At 34.9% G+C, this 23,965-nt stretch overlaps 3 protein-coding genes across 6 annotated transcripts; 1 reads left to right on the top strand and 2 right to left on the bottom strand.

The window, feature by feature from the left end:
* Nucleotides 1–4,440: 4,440 nt before the first annotated feature.
* Nucleotides 4,441–23,955, bottom strand: LOC127127063 (DNA polymerase zeta processivity subunit). 4 transcript variants are annotated; one of them, XM_051056193.1, is made up of 6 exons: nucleotides 23,863–23,954; nucleotides 23,701–23,781; nucleotides 23,463–23,575; nucleotides 22,780–22,969; nucleotides 22,187–22,404; nucleotides 4,441–4,742 (listed from the first exon to the last, which is right to left on the bottom strand). In XM_051056193.1, exons 1-5 carry the CDS (start codon nucleotides 23,894–23,896, stop codon nucleotides 22,205–22,207), a joined length of 618 nt encoding a protein of 205 aa, XP_050912150.1. In that variant the 5' UTR covers nucleotides 23,897–23,954; the 3' UTR covers nucleotides 4,441–4,742; nucleotides 22,187–22,204. The 4 variants fall into 4 exon arrangements, with proteins under 4 accessions (XP_050912150.1, XP_050912214.1, XP_050912278.1 ...); XM_051056257.1 differs by lacking the exon at nucleotides 4,441–4,742 and adding an exon at nucleotides 15,495–15,872 and having other exon boundaries at nucleotides 23,863–23,953; XM_051056321.1 differs by lacking the exon at nucleotides 4,441–4,742 and adding an exon at nucleotides 17,302–17,545 and having other exon boundaries at nucleotides 23,863–23,955.
* Nucleotides 13,748–15,506, top strand: LOC127087298 (uncharacterized). The gene is made up of 8 exons (XM_051028178.1): nucleotides 13,748–13,890; nucleotides 13,983–14,063; nucleotides 14,144–14,176; nucleotides 14,271–14,324; nucleotides 14,406–14,447; nucleotides 14,570–14,648; nucleotides 14,743–14,813; nucleotides 14,928–15,506. The coding sequence occupies exons 1-8, from the start codon at nucleotides 13,798–13,800 to the stop codon at nucleotides 15,021–15,023; spliced, it is 549 nt and encodes a 182-aa protein (XP_050884135.1). The 5' UTR covers nucleotides 13,748–13,797; the 3' UTR covers nucleotides 15,024–15,506.
* On the bottom strand, nucleotides 15,699–17,124 carry LOC127087304 (uncharacterized). The gene is made up of 2 exons (XM_051028191.1): nucleotides 16,873–17,124; nucleotides 15,699–15,872 (listed from the first exon to the last, which is right to left on the bottom strand). Exons 1-2 carry the CDS (start codon nucleotides 17,122–17,124, stop codon nucleotides 15,699–15,701), a joined length of 426 nt encoding a protein of 141 aa, XP_050884148.1.
* Nucleotides 23,956–23,965: the final 10 nt, after the last annotated feature.

Consider the following 23,965-nt stretch of genomic DNA (forward strand, 5'->3'; position numbering starts at 1 on the left):
CCTGCATTGTTCCTTTTTATTTGACAAATATTTGCAAGATTTCATACAATCACCAATCCACAATAATACTGAGAATAATAAAATCTCTTATTTGGATCTTGACTTGTATACAGCATAATTCCAAACTCTTCTGCGTAATCTTTACTTGATTAACGCTTCTTTAATCTTCAAATATCACAAATATGCTCCAAGCCTTAATATGTAGCAATCAACCCCTTGATCCTACCGATTCCTTGAGCGGTGAATTGTCTGAAGATTTGAGAAGAAATATGCCTTATCTGTAGCCTTCCACACAGTCATTACTAAGGCAATATGGAGAGAAGAACCTGCTTCTTTTCAATGGAATTCGTCAGCACCATTGGCAATCACCCCAATCTTGCAAATCTTGAAATTCTCAACCAAACCTTCAAGAACGGTTAATTTCAATAGCGTGCCTCCTTCAATCAATTACAAATCTCCCGTTATCAAAATCTGAATCAAATTGAAGTTGAAAATGCAAAATTTTCGTTTCAAGAACTTGAACTTTCAAAAACAAAGGTTATTGATTTTTCTCATAGAGTCACACAAAAATGCACATGAATTTGTTAATTTGTCACCTAAGAGATGATGAAAAAAAGGTTTTATGTGTGCTTGATATTAAGCACAAAATATGATTAAAAAAACTAGTTAGATTTGAATCAAGATCATTTCAAGATTTGAATCAAATGAACAAGTGAAATGGAATAAAAGAAAAATAGAGTTTTAACACATTTTTTAGTTGATTTGAATCAAGAGGAAAGTGTGATTCGAATAAAAGACCATGTGATTCGAATCATGTGTTAATTTTGATTTGAATCAATCAAGCTGAGCCAACTAAAAAAGTGTGGAAAAATTGTATGATTCGAATCAGGTGTAAAGTTTAATTTGAATCAATTGTAGGAGGTGACCCAGAGCTTGATGATTCGAATCATATGTAAAATTTGATTCAAATCAAATTTTTCGAAAATTTATGGTTTGCCTCTGTCCAAAATGATTCGAATCAGGATTTGTGCTTAATTCTAATCAAACACCCAAAATCCCAATTTTTCAAAAATTTCAAAAGACTTTAAGATTTTTCTTTCCACCTAACTTGAATCAATAACATATATGGCTCTTATTCCACTGACTCGTGCAATTGATTAAAAGTATCATGATCAAGTTCAAACTTAACCAATGGTTTATGTATGCTAAAAACGAATCACATCAAAACTTGATCCTGAGAGGTACAATCATGAAGGTGACTAAAATAATCAAAAGTAAATCAAAATGAAAGCGATAAGACAAGCAACAAAATAACTGTATTGGGGTGCTCCCCCTGAATGTATTAGGGACATGCAACTAAACTGACATCTTCTTCAAGCTCACGGTTCAAAAAGGCATTCTTGATTTCTAGTTGGTGTAAAGACCAATCTAAGTTTACTTGCAATTAAAGAAGAACTTGAACTGGGTTCGATTTTGCCACAGGTGAAAATGTTCCTCGTAGTCCACCCTGTATAATTGGGTAAACCCATTTGCTACCAATCGAGCCTTGTATTTGTTAACACTTTCATCAGTATTGCATTTGATTGAAAACATCTACTTGCACTCAACCAACTTCTTTCTCTATGGAAATTTGAAGAGCTACCACGTCTCTTTCTTCTTAAAGACTTCAATTTCTTCATGTATAACAACCTTACACTCAGGTGTTTGGACTGCTTCATGAATTTTTTTAGGGACATTGGCATTGTCCAGGTCAGTGACAAATGTCTTGTATTCATGAAAAAATTTCTCAAAAAACACATGATTTCTATTTGGGTGTTTGGTGCATGCCCTCACCCATTTCCTCGCACAAATAGGCTTGTCCATATCATTAATAAACAAAACATCATGTATTACATTTGGAGAAGCATTAAGAGTTAATGTGTTACCTATGTGAGAATATTTGGATTTTGAATTTAGGTTAAAATCTTGGCTTTGCCTTAGAAGTGTGCAAGTTTTTGCCCCTCTTGATTTTTCTAATTTTTCTTCTTTCTTATGTAGACTTGCAACTCTTTATGGTTTGTTACATCTTTTGGTGTGGGTTCAAGACTAGATATTACATTTTCCGGTGTGAGTTCATGATTAAATAAAGGTGATAATGGTGTGTCAATACTTGACTGTGTTTAAGGTTCTAGAGCCTAAAGGATTGGTGTCTCCAAAAGTTTGTATTCACTAGTCAATCTCTCCCCCTGGATGCCCTCTTTGGAATAAAAATGTTGGCTATCAAATAATGACACGTCCATGGTATGATAGAGCTTTCTATTTGAAGAAAAATAACATTTGTACCTATTCTTGAATGGTGAAAACCTTAGGAATATGCATTTTAAGGCTTTTGGGTCGAATTTTCTTAAATTTGGTTTGTGGTTTTGAACAAAGGTTTTACATCCAAATATTTTAGGTGAAAGGTTTTTGATAAGTTTGGTGTTTCGGTATATGGATAATAAGATATGGTGAGGGGTTCGAAAATTAAGAATTTTGAAACATCTTAAAGGTTTGACAAATTAGTTGATAGTATGAGAGATCTAGTGACTTTCATGACGTGTATATTCTTTTTATTTTTGCAGTTCCATTTTTCTAAAGGGAGTTTAGACATGAAGTTTCATGCACAATGTCATGGTTTTAGAGGATGGTATTAAGGGAATGGTGGAAATACTCTCCCCAATTGTCTGTCATAAGTACTTGAGTAATGGTTTGAAACTTATTTTTTGATAAACTTGTGAAGATTTTGTATTGGTATATTTGTCAACGGAAGAAAAGGGGCGACATGGAAGGGAACGCCACAACACCTTTCCTATAACACTTTCCTAATCGTCTGTTTATCAATTTGAGCGCCCTCATTTAGGTGTGGCGCCCATTTCTCATGTTCGTCGCCTTCTAGGAGAAATGTGAAAGTTTTGTGTCCTAGCCCGCAATAATGTAGAGAGGAAGTCAATGGGAATCTATCGCGTCGTCTTGAATAATAAAGGGCTAACTGCCTCATTCCACGCTCCTATGAGCAATTGCTATTTCTTTGGAGTCTGAGACCAGGGCCAGAGACTTCTATAAATACCTCAACCCCGAGTTAAAAGGTGATCCAATCTCATTATGCAAGTACCACATATAGAAAGCTTCTCACCTCCATTCATGAACTAGGTCTAAACCATAACAAACCCTAAAATCCTCTAGAAACTCTTAATCATTAAGGTTGTCACGTATTATACTTCTAACAAATACAACTAGCGACCGTCGTGGGGCCTGGTAAAACTGATTTGGGCCACCATTACAACATTTAGTTTGACTGTTATCCTCATGTTCAACCTCTTAGTCCAACTTGGTGAATAAGAAGGCAACAACTCCAACCACCGATGAGTTCGACGAAGAGAAAAGCGTCATGGCAGAGATGTGCGCGGTCATGGATAACCTACGTCGCCATAACCAAATTTTTGAGGTTGACGTCTTCCATATCCAACAACGCCAGCAAGAGATTGACCTTATAAAAAAGGTGGAGATATTGGACCCTTAACCTCTCTTATATGAGATATGGACGACGCCCATTCTAAAGAATTTTAAGTCGTCTTTGTTGGCTAAGTTTGATGGGCACGGTGACCCGTATGAACACGCCGTCTCCATCATATGAATTATTGGAACTCCTTATTCCTTAAAATACAAGCTCCTCTCTGACAACTTCAGAAACGCGGTCCTAAGGTAGTATATGAGTCCGCCTCGACTCCCCTTTACCAACTATCAGGGGTGAAAAAACTAGTTCACCAATTTGCAGCAAGCAGACACAAAAAACATGAGTGCCACCGATCTTTTCACATTCATCAAGACCCCTCTGAATTTATGAGGAAGTACCTTATCCGCCTCAATGAGGCGACGATCAAGGTCGACCGTCCAAATGAAAAAATATTTGTGGGAGCATTTCAAAATGATCTCAATATCTCCACATTTATGAAACGTACATATCAGCTTTCGGTATCAATGTTCAATAAAAATAAAAACCAAGAGTAAAAAGATAACCAGTGTATAAATTGAAAAAAAAAAACTTACAAAAATAAGCTAAAAACAACTTCAAAATAGGTTAAAAAATGTATTTCATAGTATTCTAAAAGTGAAGCAATTATTTGAGTTTATGTTATATGATAAACCAACGACTAAGTACTTTAAAGCAGTCTCCCTAAGATATTGTATCAATATCGTAATAATTGGAAAATGGAAATAGTAGTAGATAGTCTTTCTTTTGGATTCTCCACTGGAACCAACACATGATGATGAAACAAGACTACTATGATCACAAGATGTCATTGCTGAACTAGTCAGCACAGCAGACCAAGAGAAATCCTAACTTTTTTCTAGAGAAATGGTGCAATAATGGCATCCAATATAAGCATGAAAAAGTTGTTGAGATAACTGATAACACCAATATGAAGTCAAAAGTAGGAACTCCTTAAAGCATGTTCTAGAGTCACACAATTTGAACCAACTAAAACAAACCACATTAATCATGATGCTTTTTACATTGTCCATCCATAAAATACATTATCAAAATCCTCTTTCTCTCTCCCTAGCAAAAAGTAAACAACTTTTCATATGCAAGCCCTCTACTCTAGTAGTGCTTGTGAAAAGTTGTTTTAATATATTCCATTGATTGAGAATGTGCTTTCAAACCACCACTAGCCTCCAATAATGACCATTGTATGTGTAAACAAAGGTGTAATGAGGTGTTCCTGTGTGATCCAAAGTAGGTTAGAATTTGGAGACTAGTTGATATCTACAATACTAGTATCCCCACACATTTTAAACTTTCAAGCATAATGTAAACGAGTTGGTTGAAAATCTTGTTTTCTTAACATGGACTGTTCAAAACTTGACATCTTTGGCCCTCATCATGGAGCATTTCATGCTTTGAAAACTATGACTTATGACTTAACTCATAATTTTTTAAGATAGCTTATACAAATAACTTAGTTTATATGAAAATAACTTATATATTGTTATCCAAACAAAACCTAATCTATACTACCAATCATCAATATTTTAGGCTCTACCAGTACACCAGAACCAAAAATACATAGAGCAATTCTTACACTCTTCTAGTGTATAGTATTTGTGTATTTGTTGAAATATATATTTGCTATTTATTTTAATATATTTATTTATTTTCCATTATTACTATTCTCCTTTATGTAAGAAAATAATTTTATTGTAATACTAATATACTTATAAAAGAAAATAATTAGGTTGTAATATCCATATTTATCGGAGCTTTAGGTTTTCAATCTAGGTACCTTTCTTAGCACAAAAAGGCACCTTTTTTTAGTGTCACTTTGAATCAAAATTGGATAATAGATTTAGGTGCAACTAATCACATGACATGTCATGTGAATCTACATTATTCTCTTCCTATAATTAATTAGGTAATCAAAAAATAAAAGTCACAATTGATCATTTTTCAGCCATTATAGGTAAAGATTCGGTTGTGTTGCCTTAAAGATGTTCTCCATGCTCCAAATTTAACTTATAGTCTAATGTATGTTAGTAAATTGTCCAAGAAAAAAATTGTGAAATTAATTTCTTTCATACTCAATGTGTTTTTTCAGAATTTGAAGTTGGGACATATCATTGGCAGTGGTAAAGGGATTGAAGGACTCTACTACTTTGATCTTGGTTCTGAAACACTTTGAGTTTTTTTATTGCTTTGAATAATGATGGGAACTTTATCGTATAGAATTTATGATTAGGTTATTCTAGATTTCGCTATTCATTTATAATAAAGAATTATTCATTTAAATGTGAAGTATCTAAATTTGTAGAATATCATCGTTCTCATTTTTCAATAAAGTCTTATAAGTCAACAAAACTTTTTTAAGTGAGATTCAAAATAATGTTTGGGACCCTAAACGTACGAGTACACTGTCGCTCAAAAAATGGTTTATCACCTTTATACATGACCATTCAAGAGTACGTTGAATATACTTGTTAAAGGATTTAACGGATTTTTTCAAGATGACCACTCAAGATGTTTGTAAGGCTAAAAAAAAGGCTTTTTTTTTCAAAATGGAGTGTCAAAACAGAAATGGCTTTTTTCAAAAATGACTTTTTTTTTCAAAATGGAGTGTCAAAATGGACTACCATATAATTTGAGTGATTTTTTCCGTCAAAACAGAATTGTACATCAAATTTTATATCTTAATATTCTCCAGCAAAATGGAGTGTCAAAAGAGAAAAAATAAACATCTTTTAAAAGTAGCTTATGCTTTATTAGTTACAAACAAAGTATCCAACTATTTGTGGGGGAAATGATCTTAATTGCTTCATATTTAATTAACATAATGTCTTCTAGGGTTCTAAAGAATTATCAATTTGAGATGCATTTACCTGGCGTGGAAGTTTGTCATGTAACTTCCAACAACGGTCAATAGTATGTCCAAGCCGATTACAATGGTCACACTTGGGACGAGGTTCAGAGTTGGATGACCCTCCTCGAAGGTGATTCTGATTGTTGCCAAGAGATGCAAGGGCAGCAGTGTCATCTGGTGTCAGAGCAACAATAGATGGAGAGGAAATCGAACCAAACGCATGAGGTGTAGCCAAGCGCAACAGTTGTTCATTAACTGCATCATAGTTAGGAACATTAGTACCTGATAAAATCTGGTTACGAACGGACTCGAGTTCTGGTGGTAGTCCTTTAAGTGTCATGACCATGAAAAATTTAATTTGTTGTTCAGAATGAGTTGTTGCATCTTTTGCATAAGGCATGAGGGTTGCGTAACTCGCTTTCAAGACATCAAGCTTACTCAGATAGGCTTGTATATCCATGTTTTGCAACTTCAGTGTGTTGAGTTTGAGGATGACACTGTATAGGCAATGAACGTCGTTAGAGAAGACTTTCTTAACCTTTTTCCAAACCTCATTGCAAGTTGAGAAGGCTTGATAATGCGCTTGGAGGTTAGGTGCGATGGAAAACCATAACAAAATACATAGATAAACATCATTTTTCTTCCATTTAGCGAGTTTGGCGGCGGTAACATCAGCCAATTTTGTGGTTAGGTGATCTTCATATCCCTGACCATGAAATTACATATCGACGGCACGAGTCCATATGTTGTAATTGGCTGATCCGGTTAGTTTTTCACATGGGATAAGCGAAACTTTAGTAAACGAGACATAATCAGCATCTCTCATGGCTTAAAGAAACAAAATCGGGGTTGTTTGAACTGGAGCACAAATTTCCAAGAGTCGAAAAAAAAAGCAGAGATTGGATTTGTGATCGATGGAGAGAGCCGAGTGGGGCGGCTGGGAAAAACAGTCGGATCGGATGGCAAGGTGATTTTACCTGAGAATTTTGAGAAGTGAGAGGCAAACCAAAATGATGACACGATTTACAAAAAAAGATTCTCACCGGAAGACACTGGGTCAACCGGATAAAGCACGGCGAAGAGTTGTCTCTTAGTAGGCTCTAGATAGCATATTGAATTAGGAGAGACTAAGAGACATTTATGTTAAGTTGTGTGTTTCAATACCATTACGAAAGATGTATTATAAAGGAAAAAAGTACACTTCATACTATTAATTACATAGTTATCCTATTCTATTCTAGAATACACTAAGGAATATTCTAGAGAATATTCTCTTTCTATATATACATATATACATATCAACACAAATTATGTGAATTTGTAGAACATCATCGTTCTCATTTTCCAATAAAGCCTTATAAGCCAACAAAACTTTTTTAAGTGAGATTCAAAATGATGTTTAGGACCCTAAACGTACGAGTATACTATCGCTCAAAAAATAGTTCATCACCTTTATAGATGACCATTCAAGAGTATGTTGGATATACTTGTTAAAGGATTTAAAGGATTTTTTCAAGATGACCACTCAAGATGTTTGTAAGGCTAAAAAATGACTTTTTCAAAATGGTGCAAAATTAATTTCAAACTACCATATAAGTTTTTAGAAGTAATAATAAATTATTTTAACAATAATTTGAGTGATTTTTTCCGTCAAAACATAATTGTACATCAAATTTCATATCCTAATACTCTCCTGCAAAATGGAGTGGCAAAGAGAAAAAAATAAACATCTTTTAAAAGTAGCTTATACTTTACTTTTTACAAACAAAATATCTAACTATTTATGGGGGAAGTGATCTTAATTGTTATAAAATGTGTCTTTGTTGGATACTCCCCAACGCAAAAAGGATATAAATGTTTTGATCCAAAAAATAAGAAAATATTTGTCACTATGGATGTTATATTCTTTGAAAATAAACATCTTTTTGATGACACTCATCTTCAATGGGGGGAGAGATAAACGAAGACTCGTTTCAAATTGAGGACATGCATTTTTTAAATAACTTATCTTTGTCAGTATCACAAAATTCTGAGACTTTTACACCTGCACCAATAAAAAATCGTCATGATTATTTATTTGATCTTACTCCTGTTATGAGTAAGGAACCTTTTGAATCTGAGCCTACATATTCTCTTATAGAAAACAATGAGAATCCTGAAAACGATGATAATGATGATCTAATTGTAATGCCACTAAATAATAAGTCACTCCAAGAAAAAAAATTGAATTAGGAAATAGAACTTGGAAAGAAAAAGTTTTTGTGAAAAAGCAGCATAAAGAAAGGGATCAGTCCACATCTCAACACTGTCGAGAATCTGAACCAAGGATTGATCAACTTCCTAACAAAATGAAAGGTAAGTATATCTTTGTTTCTGAGAGTCGTATTTTCTATCCTGATATAGATGATCATGTTGTCATTAGAAAACATGTCAGATCTTGCACTAAACATCTCATATCCAATTTTATATCATATTCAAATTTGTCTTCATCTATGTCTGCCTTCGCCTCAAAATTGTCTAGTGTAGAAATTCCAAAAAATGTACAGGTTGCTCTAGAAATTCAAAAGTGGAGGGAAGTTGTACTTGAGGAGATGAAAGCTCTTGAAAAGAACAAAACTTGGAGTGTTACGTCACTACAAGATGACAAGAAGACAATTAGATGCAAATTGGTGTTTACTATGAAGTATAATTCATATGGGTCAATTGAAAGGTACAACGCTCATTTTGTGGCTAAAGGCTTTACTCAGTTCTATGGTATAGACTACTCAGAGACATTTGCTCATGTTGTAAAATTGAACACTATCAAAATTCTTTTGTCTCTTGCTGCTAACATGGATTGGCCTTTGCATCAGTAAGATGTTAAGAATGCATTTCTTAATGGCGATCTAGAAGAAGAAGTATATATGGACATTCCTCCTGGATTTGAAAATAAATTTGGATCAAATGTATGCAAACTAAATAAGTCTTTGTATGGATTAAAGCAGTTCCCTAGAGCTTGGTTTGAAAAATTCACTCAGTCCGTGAAGAAACAAGGGTACATTCAAGGATAGGCTAACCACACCTTGTTCACAAAGTTCTCCCACAATGGGAAAGTTGTTATCCTGATTGTTTATGTTGATGATATTGTCCTTACTAGAGACGATACAGTGGAAATGGCAAGAGTAAAAGAGAAATTGGCAGTAGACTTTAAAATCAATGACCTGAGATTCATAAGATGTTTTCTAGGTACGGAGGTTGCTCGATTAAAGAATGGTATTATGGTTTCACAGCAGAAATACATTCTAGACTTGTTGAAAGAAACAGGAATGAGTGGATGTCGTCCTGCAGATACTCATATGGATCCTAATGCTAAACTTTGGGAAGAAGGAAATATTTTTGTTGATACTGGAAGATATCAGAGATTGGTTGAAAAACTGGTTTATTTGTCACACACCCGACCTGATATTGCTTTCTCTGTTAGCGTAGTGAGTCAGTTTATGCATTCTCCTTTCGGTGAACATCTTGAGGAAGTCTATAGGATACTAAGATATTTGAAGGAAAATCCTAGAAAAAGATTATTTTTTAAAAAGACTAGTGAAAGAAATGTGTTTATCTTCATTGATGTCAGTTGGGCAGTTTCAATCACAGATAGAAGATCAACCTCTGGATATTGTACCTATGTTGGGGTAATCTTGTGACATGGAGGAGCAAGAAACAAGAAGTTGTAGCAAAGAGTAGTGCAGAGGTCGAGTTTAGAGCTATGTCTTAGAGTATTTGTGAAGGATTGTGGATCCTTAGAGTCCTAGAAGAACTTAAGATGAAAATTGAACTTCCATTAAAATTGTACTTTGATAGTAAAGTTGCTATTAGCATAGCTCATAATTCAATTCAACATGACAGAATCAAGCATATCGAGATTGATCGACACTTCATAAAGAAAAAGTTAGATGCGGGAATCATATGTCTATCCTTTGTGACTTCAAGTTAGCAAACTGCGGATATCCTGACTAAACGTTTGGCAAGACCTACTTTTGAACATTTGATAGACAAGTTGGACATGATAGATATCTATGCACCAACTTGATGGAGGGTGTTGGGAAATATATTATTTCTGGTTTTATTATTGCCTTTAATACTACCTTTATTTTTCTTTATTCTCCATTAAGGAGAAAATCAAGTGTAATAATTGTATTTTCACTATATAAATCAACCTAAGGCTGAGGAATAAAACGCAACAGCTTTTACCTATTTTTTCCAATATGGTATCAGAACATTGGATTAGGGGTTACTGTAAAGCTTTCCACATACCCGACTTCTTACCCGACCCGATTCACATACCCGTTTAGCCTCATATGGCGAATAACAACAACAGGTGACCTTCCTCATCACAGGCCTACACCGGATCCAACCATCGCGAACAACCGCAACCTGAGTCGAGCGTCGGCTGCGAAAACGGCGGTGGCCTTAGAAACGACGTACGAGAGGAACCGCTAGTTGTCATAAACAGTGGCAGTAATGATGGCAACAATGGAAACAAGAACAACATTGTTTTTTGTGACAGTTATTCCAACATAGACGATAATGATCAAGAGGGTTCCTCATACTCCCTCAAGGTCAATCCCTAAAACGAATGGAAATAACTATAATGAATGGACTCAAACCGTTCGGTTGGTATTGGATAGCAAAGGGAAACTTGGTTTCTTAACAGGAGTAGTAGTTGAACCGACAACGGGAGATCCTCGTTACAAACAATGGAAGTCGAAAAACTCCTTGATTATTGCATGGCTGGTAAGCTCTATGGAAATTGGAATAAGTAAGCCTTACATGTTTTTACCTTCCACAAAGGATGTGTGGGAAGCTGTTAAGGGAACATACTCTTATATTCAAAGTTCCTCCCAAAATTTTGGTTTAAAATCAAAGTTATGGCATGCGAAACAAGATGACAGGAGTGTAACTGCTTATTACAATGAGTTGTTGACACTGTGGCAAGAGTTAGATCTCTGTTATGATGACAATTAGAGGTGTACAAAAGATATTGTTTTGTTTCTCAAGAGGCAAGAAAATGATCGTGTATTCATGTTTCTCGTTTGGCTCAATAAAGACCTTAATGAGGTAAGAGGTAGAGTTTTAGGAAAAGTACCATTGCCAACTCTTCATGAAACTTTTGTAGAAATAAGAAGGGAGGAGGCACGACAAGGAATTATGATGGGCAAGACACCATGAAGCTCTGAGTTTGAAGGCTCAGTACTGGCTACTAGGAACCTTGACGAGGGAAGAAGGTCAGACAAAGTTCCTTGGTGTGATCACTGCAAGCGTGAATGACATACACATGAAACTTGTTGGAAGCTCAAAGACAAACCTCCTAACTGGAAGAAGAAAAGTAGTTGTGCATTTCAGGCTAGTAATTTTGATCAAGGGCGACAACCCCCTCCGTCTCAGTTTCCACTCACTGCGGAGCAACTAGACAGACTATACAAACTCCTCAAGTCTCCAACTCCTTTCTTGCTCTATAGCAACAAAAGGTAATTCTGCATTTCTTAGTATCAGTCACAATCATACTTGGATAGTAGATTTAGGTGCCTTCAATCACATGACAGGTGAATCTACTTTGTTCTCTTCATATAGTCCATGTGCAGGTAATCAAAAAATAAAAATCGCAGATGGCTCTTTTTTAGCCATTGCAGGTAAATGGTTTGTTGCGTTATATCCAATGTTAACTCTTAAAAATGTCCTTCATGTTCCAAACTTATCTTGTAATTTAATGTTCGTCAGTAAATTAGCTCAAGATATAAATTATCAAACTCATTTTTTCCGATCTCACTGTGTCTTTCAGGATTTAAACTCGGGAAAGATGATTGGCAGTGCTAAGGAGAGTGGAGGACTCTACTACCTTGACATTGGATCTGTATCACAACTACCTTCAAAAACAATAAGTTCCTGCTTTGAGTCTTTTACTGTTTTGAATAATAAAGATGACAATATTATGATATGACATTTAAGATTAGGTCATCCTAGTTTTCATTACTTAAAACCCTTGTTTCCTAAGATATTTCACAATAAGAACTTTTCTTCGTTTAAATGTGAAGCATGTGAGTTTGCAAAGCATCATCATTCCTAGTTTTCAATACAGTCTTATAAACCATCAAAATCTTTTTCCATTACTCACAGTGATGTTTGGGGCCCTGACTTATAAGTACACTCTCTCTCAAAAAATAGTTTATCACATTTATAGATGATCATACAAGAGTATGTTAGGTGTACTTGTTAAAGGGGAAATCAGATGTTTGTCAGGCTGTAAATAATTTTTTTCAATGGTGCATAATCAATTTCAAACAAATATCCAAGTCTTTAGAAATGATAATGGCAAAGAATATTTTAACACTATCCTGGATGCTTTTTTTCTAAAAAAATTGGATTTGTACATCAAAGTTCATGTCCTAATACTCCTCAACAAAATGGAGTGGTCGAAAGGAAAATAAACATTTACTAGAGGTTGCTAGAGCTTTACATTTTTCTAATAATGTACCAAATTATTTGTGGGGCGAAGCTGTTTTAACATATGCGTATTTAATTAACAGAATGCCTTCCAAAATTCCCAATTTTCAAACTCCAATTAATGTCTTCAAAGAATATTTTCCTAGTACTCCTGTTTTAACTAATTTGACTTTAAAAATCTTTAGTTGCACAGTCTTTGTTAATGAACATAAAAATGTTGGAAAACTTAAGTCACGTGCTATAAAATGTGTCTTTGTTGGATACTCTCCAACGCAAAAAGGATATAAATGTTTTGATCCAAAAAATAAGAAAATGTTTGTCACTATGGATGTTACATTCTTTGAAAATAAACCTTTTTTTTAATGACACTCATCTTTAAGGGGGAGATAAATGAAGACTCGTTTCAAATTGAGGATATGAGTTTTTTAAATAAGGGTTAAATACACTTTACCCCCCTGTAATGTTAGCGAGTTTAGGGTTACCCCCCTGGTAAAGTTATTTTTTCAATACCCCCCTTATGTTATGTAGATTCCTTCATAGAACCCCCTAATATCCAGGTGGCATGGAATCTTGGTTTTTTATTTCAGACGTGGCTTTTTAATTTTTTTATTTTCACATGTGAATCTTCATTAGGTCTCCAGCATGGCATAAACTAGAAATTAGGGTTCCAAATCCATCCCTCTCTCTCTTCGTGAAATCCATCCCTATCCCAAATCCATCCCTCTCTCTCTTCGTGAAATCCATCCCTACCCCAAATCCATCCCTCTCTTCATCTTCGTCCGTGTCCCCTTCATCTGGGTTATGATGGCAGACGGCGGTTTGATGGCAGTATTGCTGATAAAGTATTACTACTTTCTTCCCGAATACAATCAATTCATGAGATACTGCAAATTTCAAACAAGCAACTGTCTATAGATATTGAATAATCATAAACCAAAATTCTGTAAACATGCAGTATTATTTGAAGGCGCGATTTCAATTCAACAAGAATCAGTTTGCCGATTTGATGATGATCTCTGGGATCGGAGCTACTCTGACACAAGTATGTCATAATCCTAGTTGAATTCACTATATTTTCTGTTTCCGTATACTAACTAACATATCGTTTGTTGTGTACTCGCGATTCTTTTCCAGCTATTTCTCATGCCGATATTAGTACCTGCTGTAAGAGAGGAGAAGTTGCTCACAACAGGGCTCTTTGTTTCCTGCATAAATGTAAGTTCAAACCTGATACTTGACAGTTCCCTTGATTTCTTGTTTGAAACATGCTGCTAATAGTTTGTTATGTTATGCAGATATTCGTATACAGTATAGCGTGGTCGTCATGGGTAATTAATATTTAGAACATTGTTATTTACTAAAGTTTTTTATTTTATTTTGCAAAACAATCCTTCAAGAGTGTTGAAATTGAAAACCGTGCAGGTTCCATATGCTTTAGCAGGTTTCTCTGTTTTAGGCGTTCTCGTGCGACCAACTGTAAGTTTCTGATTTATATCTGTTATTACTCTCTATCATATATATTCATATCTGTTTTTGTTTCAATACTTTGTGGAACAGATAACCAGCATTGCATCGAAACAAGTTGGACCGAATGAACAGGTATCTGAATGACGGAAGAAAAGACATTTGATTCCCTCTTATAATTGTAAATGCTATGAACAAATTTGAAAACTCTGCTCAACTTCATCTCTATATGCTTAGAAGTTCAATCTTTGATTTAGGGAATGGTTCAAGGATGTCTCTCAGGAATCACTTCCGTCGCCAACATCATTTCTCCATTAATTTTCAGTCCACTGACAGGTAAGACAGTAATCAGGAGTAAAGTCCACAGACACATATAATACTACTGAATTAAGAGAAAAATCAAAAACTGATAAGCTTCTACTGTATGCAGCCTTGTTCCTGTCAGAAGACGCACCGTTTAATTTTCCAGGATTCAGCCTAATGTGCCTTGGGCTAATACTGGTAAGATTACCCTTCATCACTTGTCAACTATCATTCATCACTTATCAATTAGTTCTTCCATTGTTCTTCCAATTTTCTTCTGCCATGAAGTTGACATATTACATTGTATTGCAGATGACAGCATTTTTCCTTAGTCTTATGATTCGTGCTGCGCCTCCTATTGTTGGCGACAAAGTTAGTAGTAACCGTTGCACAGACACCTTGGTCTGAGGTGGGAGATAAATCTGCCTATTATTTATGCGCAGAAGCAACAAACATTATATTTCATTCATCATTTTGCCTCTCCAAAAAGTGTTGTACATAACCTGTGAGAGATAAGTTGCAAAATAATAGAATGAAACATACTTTAGGTGTAGGTTCTACTTCTACTCAAGACATCTATATGCTTTGACACACGGAGACACCAAGAACACACAAAGGTGAATTACAGAAAAAGAAACATGACTCATGACTCAGTGAAGTTGGTTTTGAAAATAGTAATCAGGTGAACCACTGCTAAGTCACAGAATTTTCTGCAATTATGAAGAGGGAATGTGGTAATGTATTTATGAACCACATTATCTTACAGCCTTAGACTTATGTTGTTTAATCATCCTTTCTGTGAAGAACTGTAATATTTAGTATGTTATATGTATGGATGATTGTGTTAAGTGTGTGAAGCTATACATACAACAAAAGAAGTAGTTATGCAAAGTATTGTACATGATTAAATTCATGATCGTACAATTCGGTTGCGAAGCTATACATACACATATACTATACAAAGCAATCCTCTAACAAATGTTACTATTAAGCATGAAAACATAAACAATATACATTACAACTGATCTAAAATTTCTTAAGATCAGAGGCAGAAAATATATACTCCATAAGCTGGTAATTCACTCATGTAACTGGGAATATATCATCATCGCTGTCGCTATCAACGTCCATGAACCTGAACTTAAGATCATCCCATCCAGGACCTTTATAATTAAAACTTGAATTCAGATAGCAATTTGTCTCCTGAAACAAGTTCAAGTGATCCACGAGCTTATGGTACGCATTGCATCCACAACACTGCCAACAATGGAAAAACAAATGTATGGTTAGCTTTTTTCTTTCAGTTCCCATTTGAAATTTAACATGACATTCTAACTTCTTTTTTCAACAACTACAATTTTACATCCCTTTCTTGCATTAAAATTTGGCCCTCCAGAATATCCACATCCATTTTTCTAGGGCTGATTTTGAGATTATAAAACCAACCGGCAGGGTTGAAGTAGACTTTGCCCATTCATACATAGAGTGCAAATATGTAACAATATGTTGAAAACAATATGATATACATGTTTTAATTATAAAAATAAATCATCTAAAAGTATTAAAATCATAATACTATCAAATTTATAAGTACTATATTAACAAGGGCCAACTCGAAGTCTTGCAACTTCATGACAGTTTACGATTGTCATCTTTCAGAGGTTAAGTTTCAGACTCCAATGGTTAGCTTGTTATTCCAATATAATCTTCAAATCATTAATAACCTTTCAGGATTTCCCCTAAAGATTCAGTTTACAGATGAATTGCCTTCTCGTGCAATCCATGGCAGTTCGCATAAGTAATTTAACCAAACTATGAGCAGTTCAGCTACACAATCAATATGCAAATTATACCATCTGAAAACTATGGTCATATATGATACAACATAACTAAAAGATTTGGTGTATAATATCCTACATCCCAAAAACAGTTGCATCTTCCAGAACCACACATGACAGAATAACATTTTGGCATTGTTTGTAGACAAATCAAAAATAAAAACCGAGAAGAGCTTATGACATAAATGCTTAAACTCAGCGATCTATTTCCAATTTGATACATGCGTTGACATTGACAAGCTATTTGCATTGCAGATATTTGTTTTCATTTTAAAAATGGAATTTGAGGTAAAAATAAATTGAACAACAGATGGATGGTAAGCTTCGCAAAAGCTATTTCAATAGGCCATTCTGAGAAAAAGCTTATTAAAATAAGCTATTTCAGAAAAAACCTTAGTTGAACAAAAACAAAGTGTTACCTGAACAAAAACAGTTCCATCATTATACGCATGAGGATTAATAGCCCGCGTAGTTCGCTGGCCACAGATGGTACAAGTAAAAGCGATAAGCATCCTCCTCCTCGGAGATTTTGTAAAGAGCGACCACGGAAAAGTTGAAATATTCCCCGTCCCAAATTGATCATCCTTCCCAACAGCAGGAACAGGCGGCCCTTCCATCCCCGAACCCGTTGTCCATCCTCTACCAGTTGCAGCACTCAACACCAGCCCCATCGCAGCATCCTAACCCCACAAATTACCATCAAAATCTTCTCGTCTTTCTCGTTTGCTTCGTTCCCTGCATTCTTCTTCTTCGTCTTCGTCTTCCCCTGGAAATTTCGTCTTCGTCTTCCCTGCTATGTTCAGAACCCTAATTTTCTAAGGGGGTATTTGAAATTAAAAAGTGTAAAATGACACATAATCACTTTAACAAAATTAAAAATATGCCAGGTGTAGGACCTCTTATTAGATTCCATGCCACCTGGATATTAGGGGGTTCTATGAAGGAATCTACATAACATAAGGGGGGGTTTACAAAAAATATTTTTACAGGGGGGTAATCCTAAACTCGCTAACATTACAGGGGGGAAAAGTGTATTTAACCCTTTAAATAACTTATATTTGCCAGTATCACAAAATTCTGAGACTTTTACACCTGCACCAACAGAAAATGGTCATGATTATTTATCTTATCCTACTTCTATTATGAGCAAGGAACCTTGGGAATCCGAGCCTACATTTTCTCTTGTAGAAAACAATAAGAATCCTAAAAACGATGATAATTATGATCTAATTGAAATGCCACAAAATAATGAGTCACTTCAAGAAAACAAATTTGAATTAGGAAACAGGACTTGGAAAGGAAAGGTTTTTGTGAAAAAGCACCATAAAGGAAGCGACTAGCCCACATCTCAACACTGTCAGGAATCTGAATCGGGGAATGATCAACTTCCTAACAAAAGGAAAGATAAGTCTATCTCTTTTTCTGAGAGTCGTATTTTGTATCCTGATATATATGATCATGTTCTCATTAGAAGACTTGTCAGATCTTGCACTAAACATCTCATGTCCAATTTTATATCATATTCAAATTTGTCTTCATTTATGTCTGCATTCACCTCAAAATTGTCTAGTGTAGAGTTTTCAAAAAGTGTACAGGTTGCTCTAAAAATTCCAAAATGGATGGAAGTTGCACTTGAGGAGATGAAAGCTCTTGAAAAGAACAAAACGTGGAGTGTTACATCACTACCAGATGGCAAGAAGACAGTTGGATGCAAATGGATGTTTATTGTGAAGTATAATTCAGATGGATCAATTGGAAGGTACACGGCTCGCTTGGTAGCTAAAGGCTTTACTCAGACCTATGGTATAGATTATTCAGAGATATTTGCTCCTGTTGCAAAATTGAACACTGTCAGAATTCTTTTATCTCTTTTTGCTAACATGGATTGGCCTTTGCATCAGTTAGATATTAATAATGCATTTCTTAATGGCGATCTAGAAGAAGTATATATGGACATTCCTCCTTGCTTTGAAAACAAATTTGGATCAAATGTGTGCAAACTAAATAAGTATTTGTATGGGTTAAAGCAGTCCCCTGGAGTTTGGTTTGAAAAATTCACTTAATCCATGAAGAAACAAGGGTACATTCAAGGATATGATGACCACACCTTGTTCACAAAGTTCTCCCACGATGGAAAAGTTGATGTCCTGATTGTTTATGTTGATGATATTGTCCTTACTGGAGACGATACAGTGAAAATGGCAAGAGTAAAAGAGAAATTGGCAATAGACTTTGAAATCAAGGACCTAGGATTCATGTGATATTTTCTAGGTATGGGGGTTGCTCAGTCAAAGAATAGTATTGTGGTTTCACAGCATAAATACATTCTAGACTTGTTAAAAGAAACAGGAACGAGTGGATGTCGTCCTGCAGATACCCCTATGGATCCTAATGTTAAACTTTGGGAAGAAGGTAATGTTTTTGTTGATACTAGAAGATATCAGAGATTGGTTCGGAAACAGATTTATTTTTCACACATCTGACCTGATATTGCTTTCTTTGTTAGTGTAGTGAGTCAGTTTATGCATTCTCCTTTTGAGGAACATCTTGAGGCAGTCTATAGGATACTGAGATATTTGAAGGGAAATCCTGGAAAAGGATTATTTTTTAAGAAGACTAGTGAAAGAAATGTGTCTATCTTCACCGATGTCGATTGGGCAGGTTCAGTCACAGTTAAAAGATCAACCTCTAGATTTTGTACATATGTTTGATGTAATCTTGTGACATTGCGGAGCAAGAAACAAGGAGTTGTAGCAAGGAGTATTGTAGAGGCCGAGTTTATAGTTATGTTTCAAGGTATTTTTGAAAGATTATGGATCCTTATAGTCATAGTCCAGTTCAACATGACAAAACCAAGCATATCGAGATTGATCGACACTTCATAAAGGAGAAGTTAGATGTGGGAATCATATGTCTACCCTTCGTGACTTCAAGTCAGCAAACTGCGGATATCCTGACCAAAAGTTTGACAAGACCTACTTTTGAGCATTTGATAGACAAATTGGACATGATAGATATCTATTCACCAACTTGAGGGGGTGTTGGAAAATATATTATTTCCAATTTTATTATTGCCTTTAATACTACCTTTATTTTTCTTTATTTTTCTTTATTCTTCATTAAAAAGAAAATTAAGTGTAATAATTATATTTTCACTATATAAACTAGCATAAGACTGAGGAATAAAACACAACAACTTTTACTTATTTTTTCCAATACATACTCAAACTTGTCTCTATCTTTTTCAGTATTCACTTCACAATTGTCTAGTGTAGAAATTCTAAAAAATATACAGGATGTTTTAGAAGCTTCAAAATGGAGGGAAATTGTACATGAGGAGATGAAAATTCTTGAAAAGAACAAAACTTAGAGTGTCATAACTCTCCCAGATGATAAGAGAGTTGTTGGATGCAAATGGGTGTTTATTGTGAAATATAATTCAAATGGGTCAATTGAAAGGTATAAATTTCAATTAATTGCTATGAATTTCACTCAAAAGTATGGCATAAACTATTCAAAAATATTTGTCCTGTTGCAAAATTGAACATTGTCAGAATACTCATACCTCTTGCTGAGAACCTAAATTGAGCCTTACATCAGTTGAATGTTAAAAATGCTTTTCTCAATGGCAATCTAGATAAAGAGGTGTCTATGGATATTCCTCCTAAATTTGAAGACAAATTTGGCTCAAATATGTGCAAATTAGAAATGTCCTTGTATGGATTAAAACAGTCTCTGTTAGGTTAGTTTGAAAAATACACACAGTCCATGAAAAAACAAGGGTATATTCAAGGCTAAGTTAACCATACCTTATTCACAAAGTTCTTTCACGATAGAATAATCTATATACTCATTGTGTATGTTGATAATATTATCTTTGTCAAAGATGATATAGACCTGTAAAGGCAAGAGTAAAAGAGATGTCTGATGACTTTGAAATTAATGACTTAGGGTCCTTGAGATACTTCCTAGGTATGGCATTTGCGAGATCAAAGAAGGAAATTATAGTGTCACAACAAAAATGCTTCCTATATCTCTTAAAAGAAAAATGGATTAGTGGTTTTCAATCGGCAGATACTCTCATTGATCTTAATGCGAAGTTTTAGAAAAAACGGGATGTTCCTGTCAATACTTGAAGATTTTAAAGATTGGTTGGTGTTGGACTTTCCGCCTTAATTGCGGTTTGTCCCTAGTCGTCTTCATTGCGACACTTTGGCTTGCCTCATTGGAGCCCCTAACACCTTCATTGTGTTAGCTTTGAAAGGGTGGATTTAGTCTCACATTGCTTAGAGATATGACTTGTATTGTGTTTATAAATTGGGGCAATCCTCATCTTACAAGCCGGTTTTTAAAGGATGAGTTAGGGGGTCAACCTAAATTCCCGCATTGTCCACGCTTTTGGCTCATTGAGGCCCAAGCGTGAAGGGGTGTGTTGGACTTTAACTGCGGTCTACCCCTAATTGCCTTAATTGCGGCACTTTGGTTTGCCTCATTGCAGCCCCTAACACCTTCATTGTGTTAACTTTGAAGGGGTGGATTTAGTCTCACATTGCTTAGAGATATGGCATGTGTTGTATTTATAAATGGGGCAATCATCACCTTACAAGCCGGTTTTGTAGGGATGAATTAGGCCCAACCCAAATTCTGAGAGTTCGTAAATTGATTTATCTATCACATACAAGATCTGACATTGCCTTTTCAGTGAGTGAAATAAGTCAGTTTATACATTCTCCTTTTAAAGAACATCTTGAAGTTGTTTGCATGAACTTGAGATACCTGAAGGCAAATCCTGGAAAAGGAATAGTTTTTTAAGAAGACTAGCGAAAGGGGTGTCTATATTCACCGATGTTGATTGGGCAAGCTCAGTCCTAGATAAAAGGTCTACCTCTAGATATTATACCTGTGTGTGGAGTAATTTTGTGACATGGATGAGCAAGAAACAAAGAGTGGTAGCAAGAAGTAGTGCAGAAGTCAAGTTTAGAGTCACAGCTCAAGGTATTTGTGAGATTATGGATTCAAAGAGTTCTTGAAGAACTCTAAACAAAAATTAAACTACCTTTGAAATTATACTCGACAACAAAGCAACAATTAGCATAACTCATAATCCAGTTCAACATGATAAAACCAAGGGCATTGAAATCAACTGACACTTTATAAAATAGAAAATAGATGTTGGGACTATATGTCTACCTTTTGTAACTTCTAGTCAACAAATTGTGAATATTTTAACCAAGAGTTTGGCTAAACCCATCTTTAAACATCAAGTCAGCAAATTGAGTAGTAAATTGGACATGATAGATATTTATGCACCAACTTGAAAGGGAGTGTTGGAATGTTTCCTATATTTAAAATATTTGTTATTTATTTCAGAATATTTTCTTATTTTCTATTTTTACCATTCTCCTTTATTTTAGGAAATAATTAGGTTGTAATATCTCTATAAATATCAGTTAATGCTGAAGAATAAAATTACATAACTTTTAGCTATTTTCTCTAATAGTATTCACAACTCATTATTATTCAATCATCTTCTTAATCTTTTACCTCCATTTAAAAACTGTGCTTGTGGTTCTTAAGCTACCAACCTTCACAGTATTGATTGGTTAGTGGAAAACAAGACACCAGCAATTTTTAGTATAAAGTTTGATGATTATCTAACAAATCAAAACACCATGAAGTGAAAAACAATGAGACTTGAAATTTTAAGTAAAAAAATTGCTCCTAAATTCTCACCATACTTAAGTTCCCTTCTCAAAGCAATGATTCTGATAAACATGGATGCTCCAAGTACAATTGCAAACATAGAGGTTCACTACTCATTGATTTGATAGGGGTGATAAGTGGAGGTTGTTGCCACTGCTTTGTGTCGGTTGAAATCCACAAGTCTGCTTCCTTGCTTGTGCCTGCTTCGGGAATGGACCGAAAGTAAGCAGTTATCTCCCACCTGCAATCTGTTTAGAATCGAAACAATAGGTTTAAGTCTATAGGTCGATTTATTGAATTGTTCTAACTTATCTACTAGCATAAGAACTTGTGAAATTATTATACAAAACTTACAAAAAACAACTTATAACATGTCCATGAACTATTTTCAACTTACTTCTATAACCTTTCCATAATAGAAATAGCTTATGAAAAAAGTTATAAACTTATATAAAAACAGTGACTTTTTAATCTTTTGTTATAGAAATAGCTTATAGCCTTATACATAGGCAATTTATATGATAAGCACTTCTGCTATAAGTTTTTAGTTAAGCTGTTATCCGAACAAAGTTTTTTTCCTCTCAATTAATTTGTAACAAATGGTGTATATACTTTGTACTAACCTGGAGGAAGCTTCTTAGTAAGAGATTCTGAAATTGACAACTTGCTCATGAATGACCTGAGAGAGAACTGAAGATCAACTTCTTCCACAGATGAACCGTAAGAGAGATTCATTGCAAGCTTGAAAATAAATTTCTCGAGCGGAATATTATCAGCATTGAAGAAAATAACAGCTACTCTTTCAACCTGGCCCTAGTAAATGGAAGGTAAGGGATCAAAATCAGCAAAACAAAATATAGCAGTTACAAGAGGAGTTGGATGTGTGACATGGAGAATAGATGGTATACCAACTCCTCACTACCACACTCTCCAACACACTGACTCAACCCTGATCAATGACACCACTTTGACAACATTGTCTCTTATCGGAATTCTACTTTGGAACAATCTCCATACCTTATTCCACACCTTATACCAAGGATGGTTAGGATGGCCCTAACAACTTCTAATAATCTAAACATGAATGCTTATACTCTAACAGCTACGTGAAAGGTATAGATATCAAATTTCCATTCATCAAATAACATGCACAAAGATGATATACTCATTTAAGGTATAGCTGAATTCTACATGACATTGGAATCAACCTACATTTTAACATCCATTTCCAAATCATGCAATCAATTCAACAACTCACATATCATGATGAGTGAAAAACAAAATCAGAGTACCAAAAAAGACCAACCTTTTGTATAAAGGGAAGAAGTCCTGAAACAGTGGCATGAATGTAATATCTGAGCTGAGGATGACAAGCCCTTTGAACCACCACATTCATATACCTTCTCCTCTCAAAAGCACCTTCCCCATGACCAAAATAATCAAAATCAATAGCTATAAATAAACTAAAAGCAATACATACAAATCAAATTGTACCGTGCAGCTAAAAATCATTGTTTTTTCTTTTTGCAAGCAACCAAACAAACCTGAAGGATAAACCCCTTTGAGAAAAACAACAGAAGTAATAGCAACTTCCAAAAATTCAACCAAAACCCTAGCTATTTGGCCTGCAAATTTTCAAGCAGAATCATTGTTAGAAAAGAAATACAAGAATCAAAATCAAAACTTTGGTTGCTAAAATTTCAAACCCTGTGGAGTTTTTTGATTCTCTCTGCGCTCCATTACATAAATTTTCCATATTCAATTTTCAATAAAACAAAACCCCTTTTCGAAAAGAAAAAAAAATCAGTA

Source organism: Lathyrus oleraceus, chromosome 1, assembly GCF_024323335.1.
Source record: "Lathyrus oleraceus cultivar Zhongwan6 chromosome 1, CAAS_Psat_ZW6_1.0, whole genome shotgun sequence".
Classification (NCBI taxonomy): domain Eukaryota; kingdom Viridiplantae; phylum Streptophyta; class Magnoliopsida; order Fabales; family Fabaceae; genus Lathyrus; species Lathyrus oleraceus.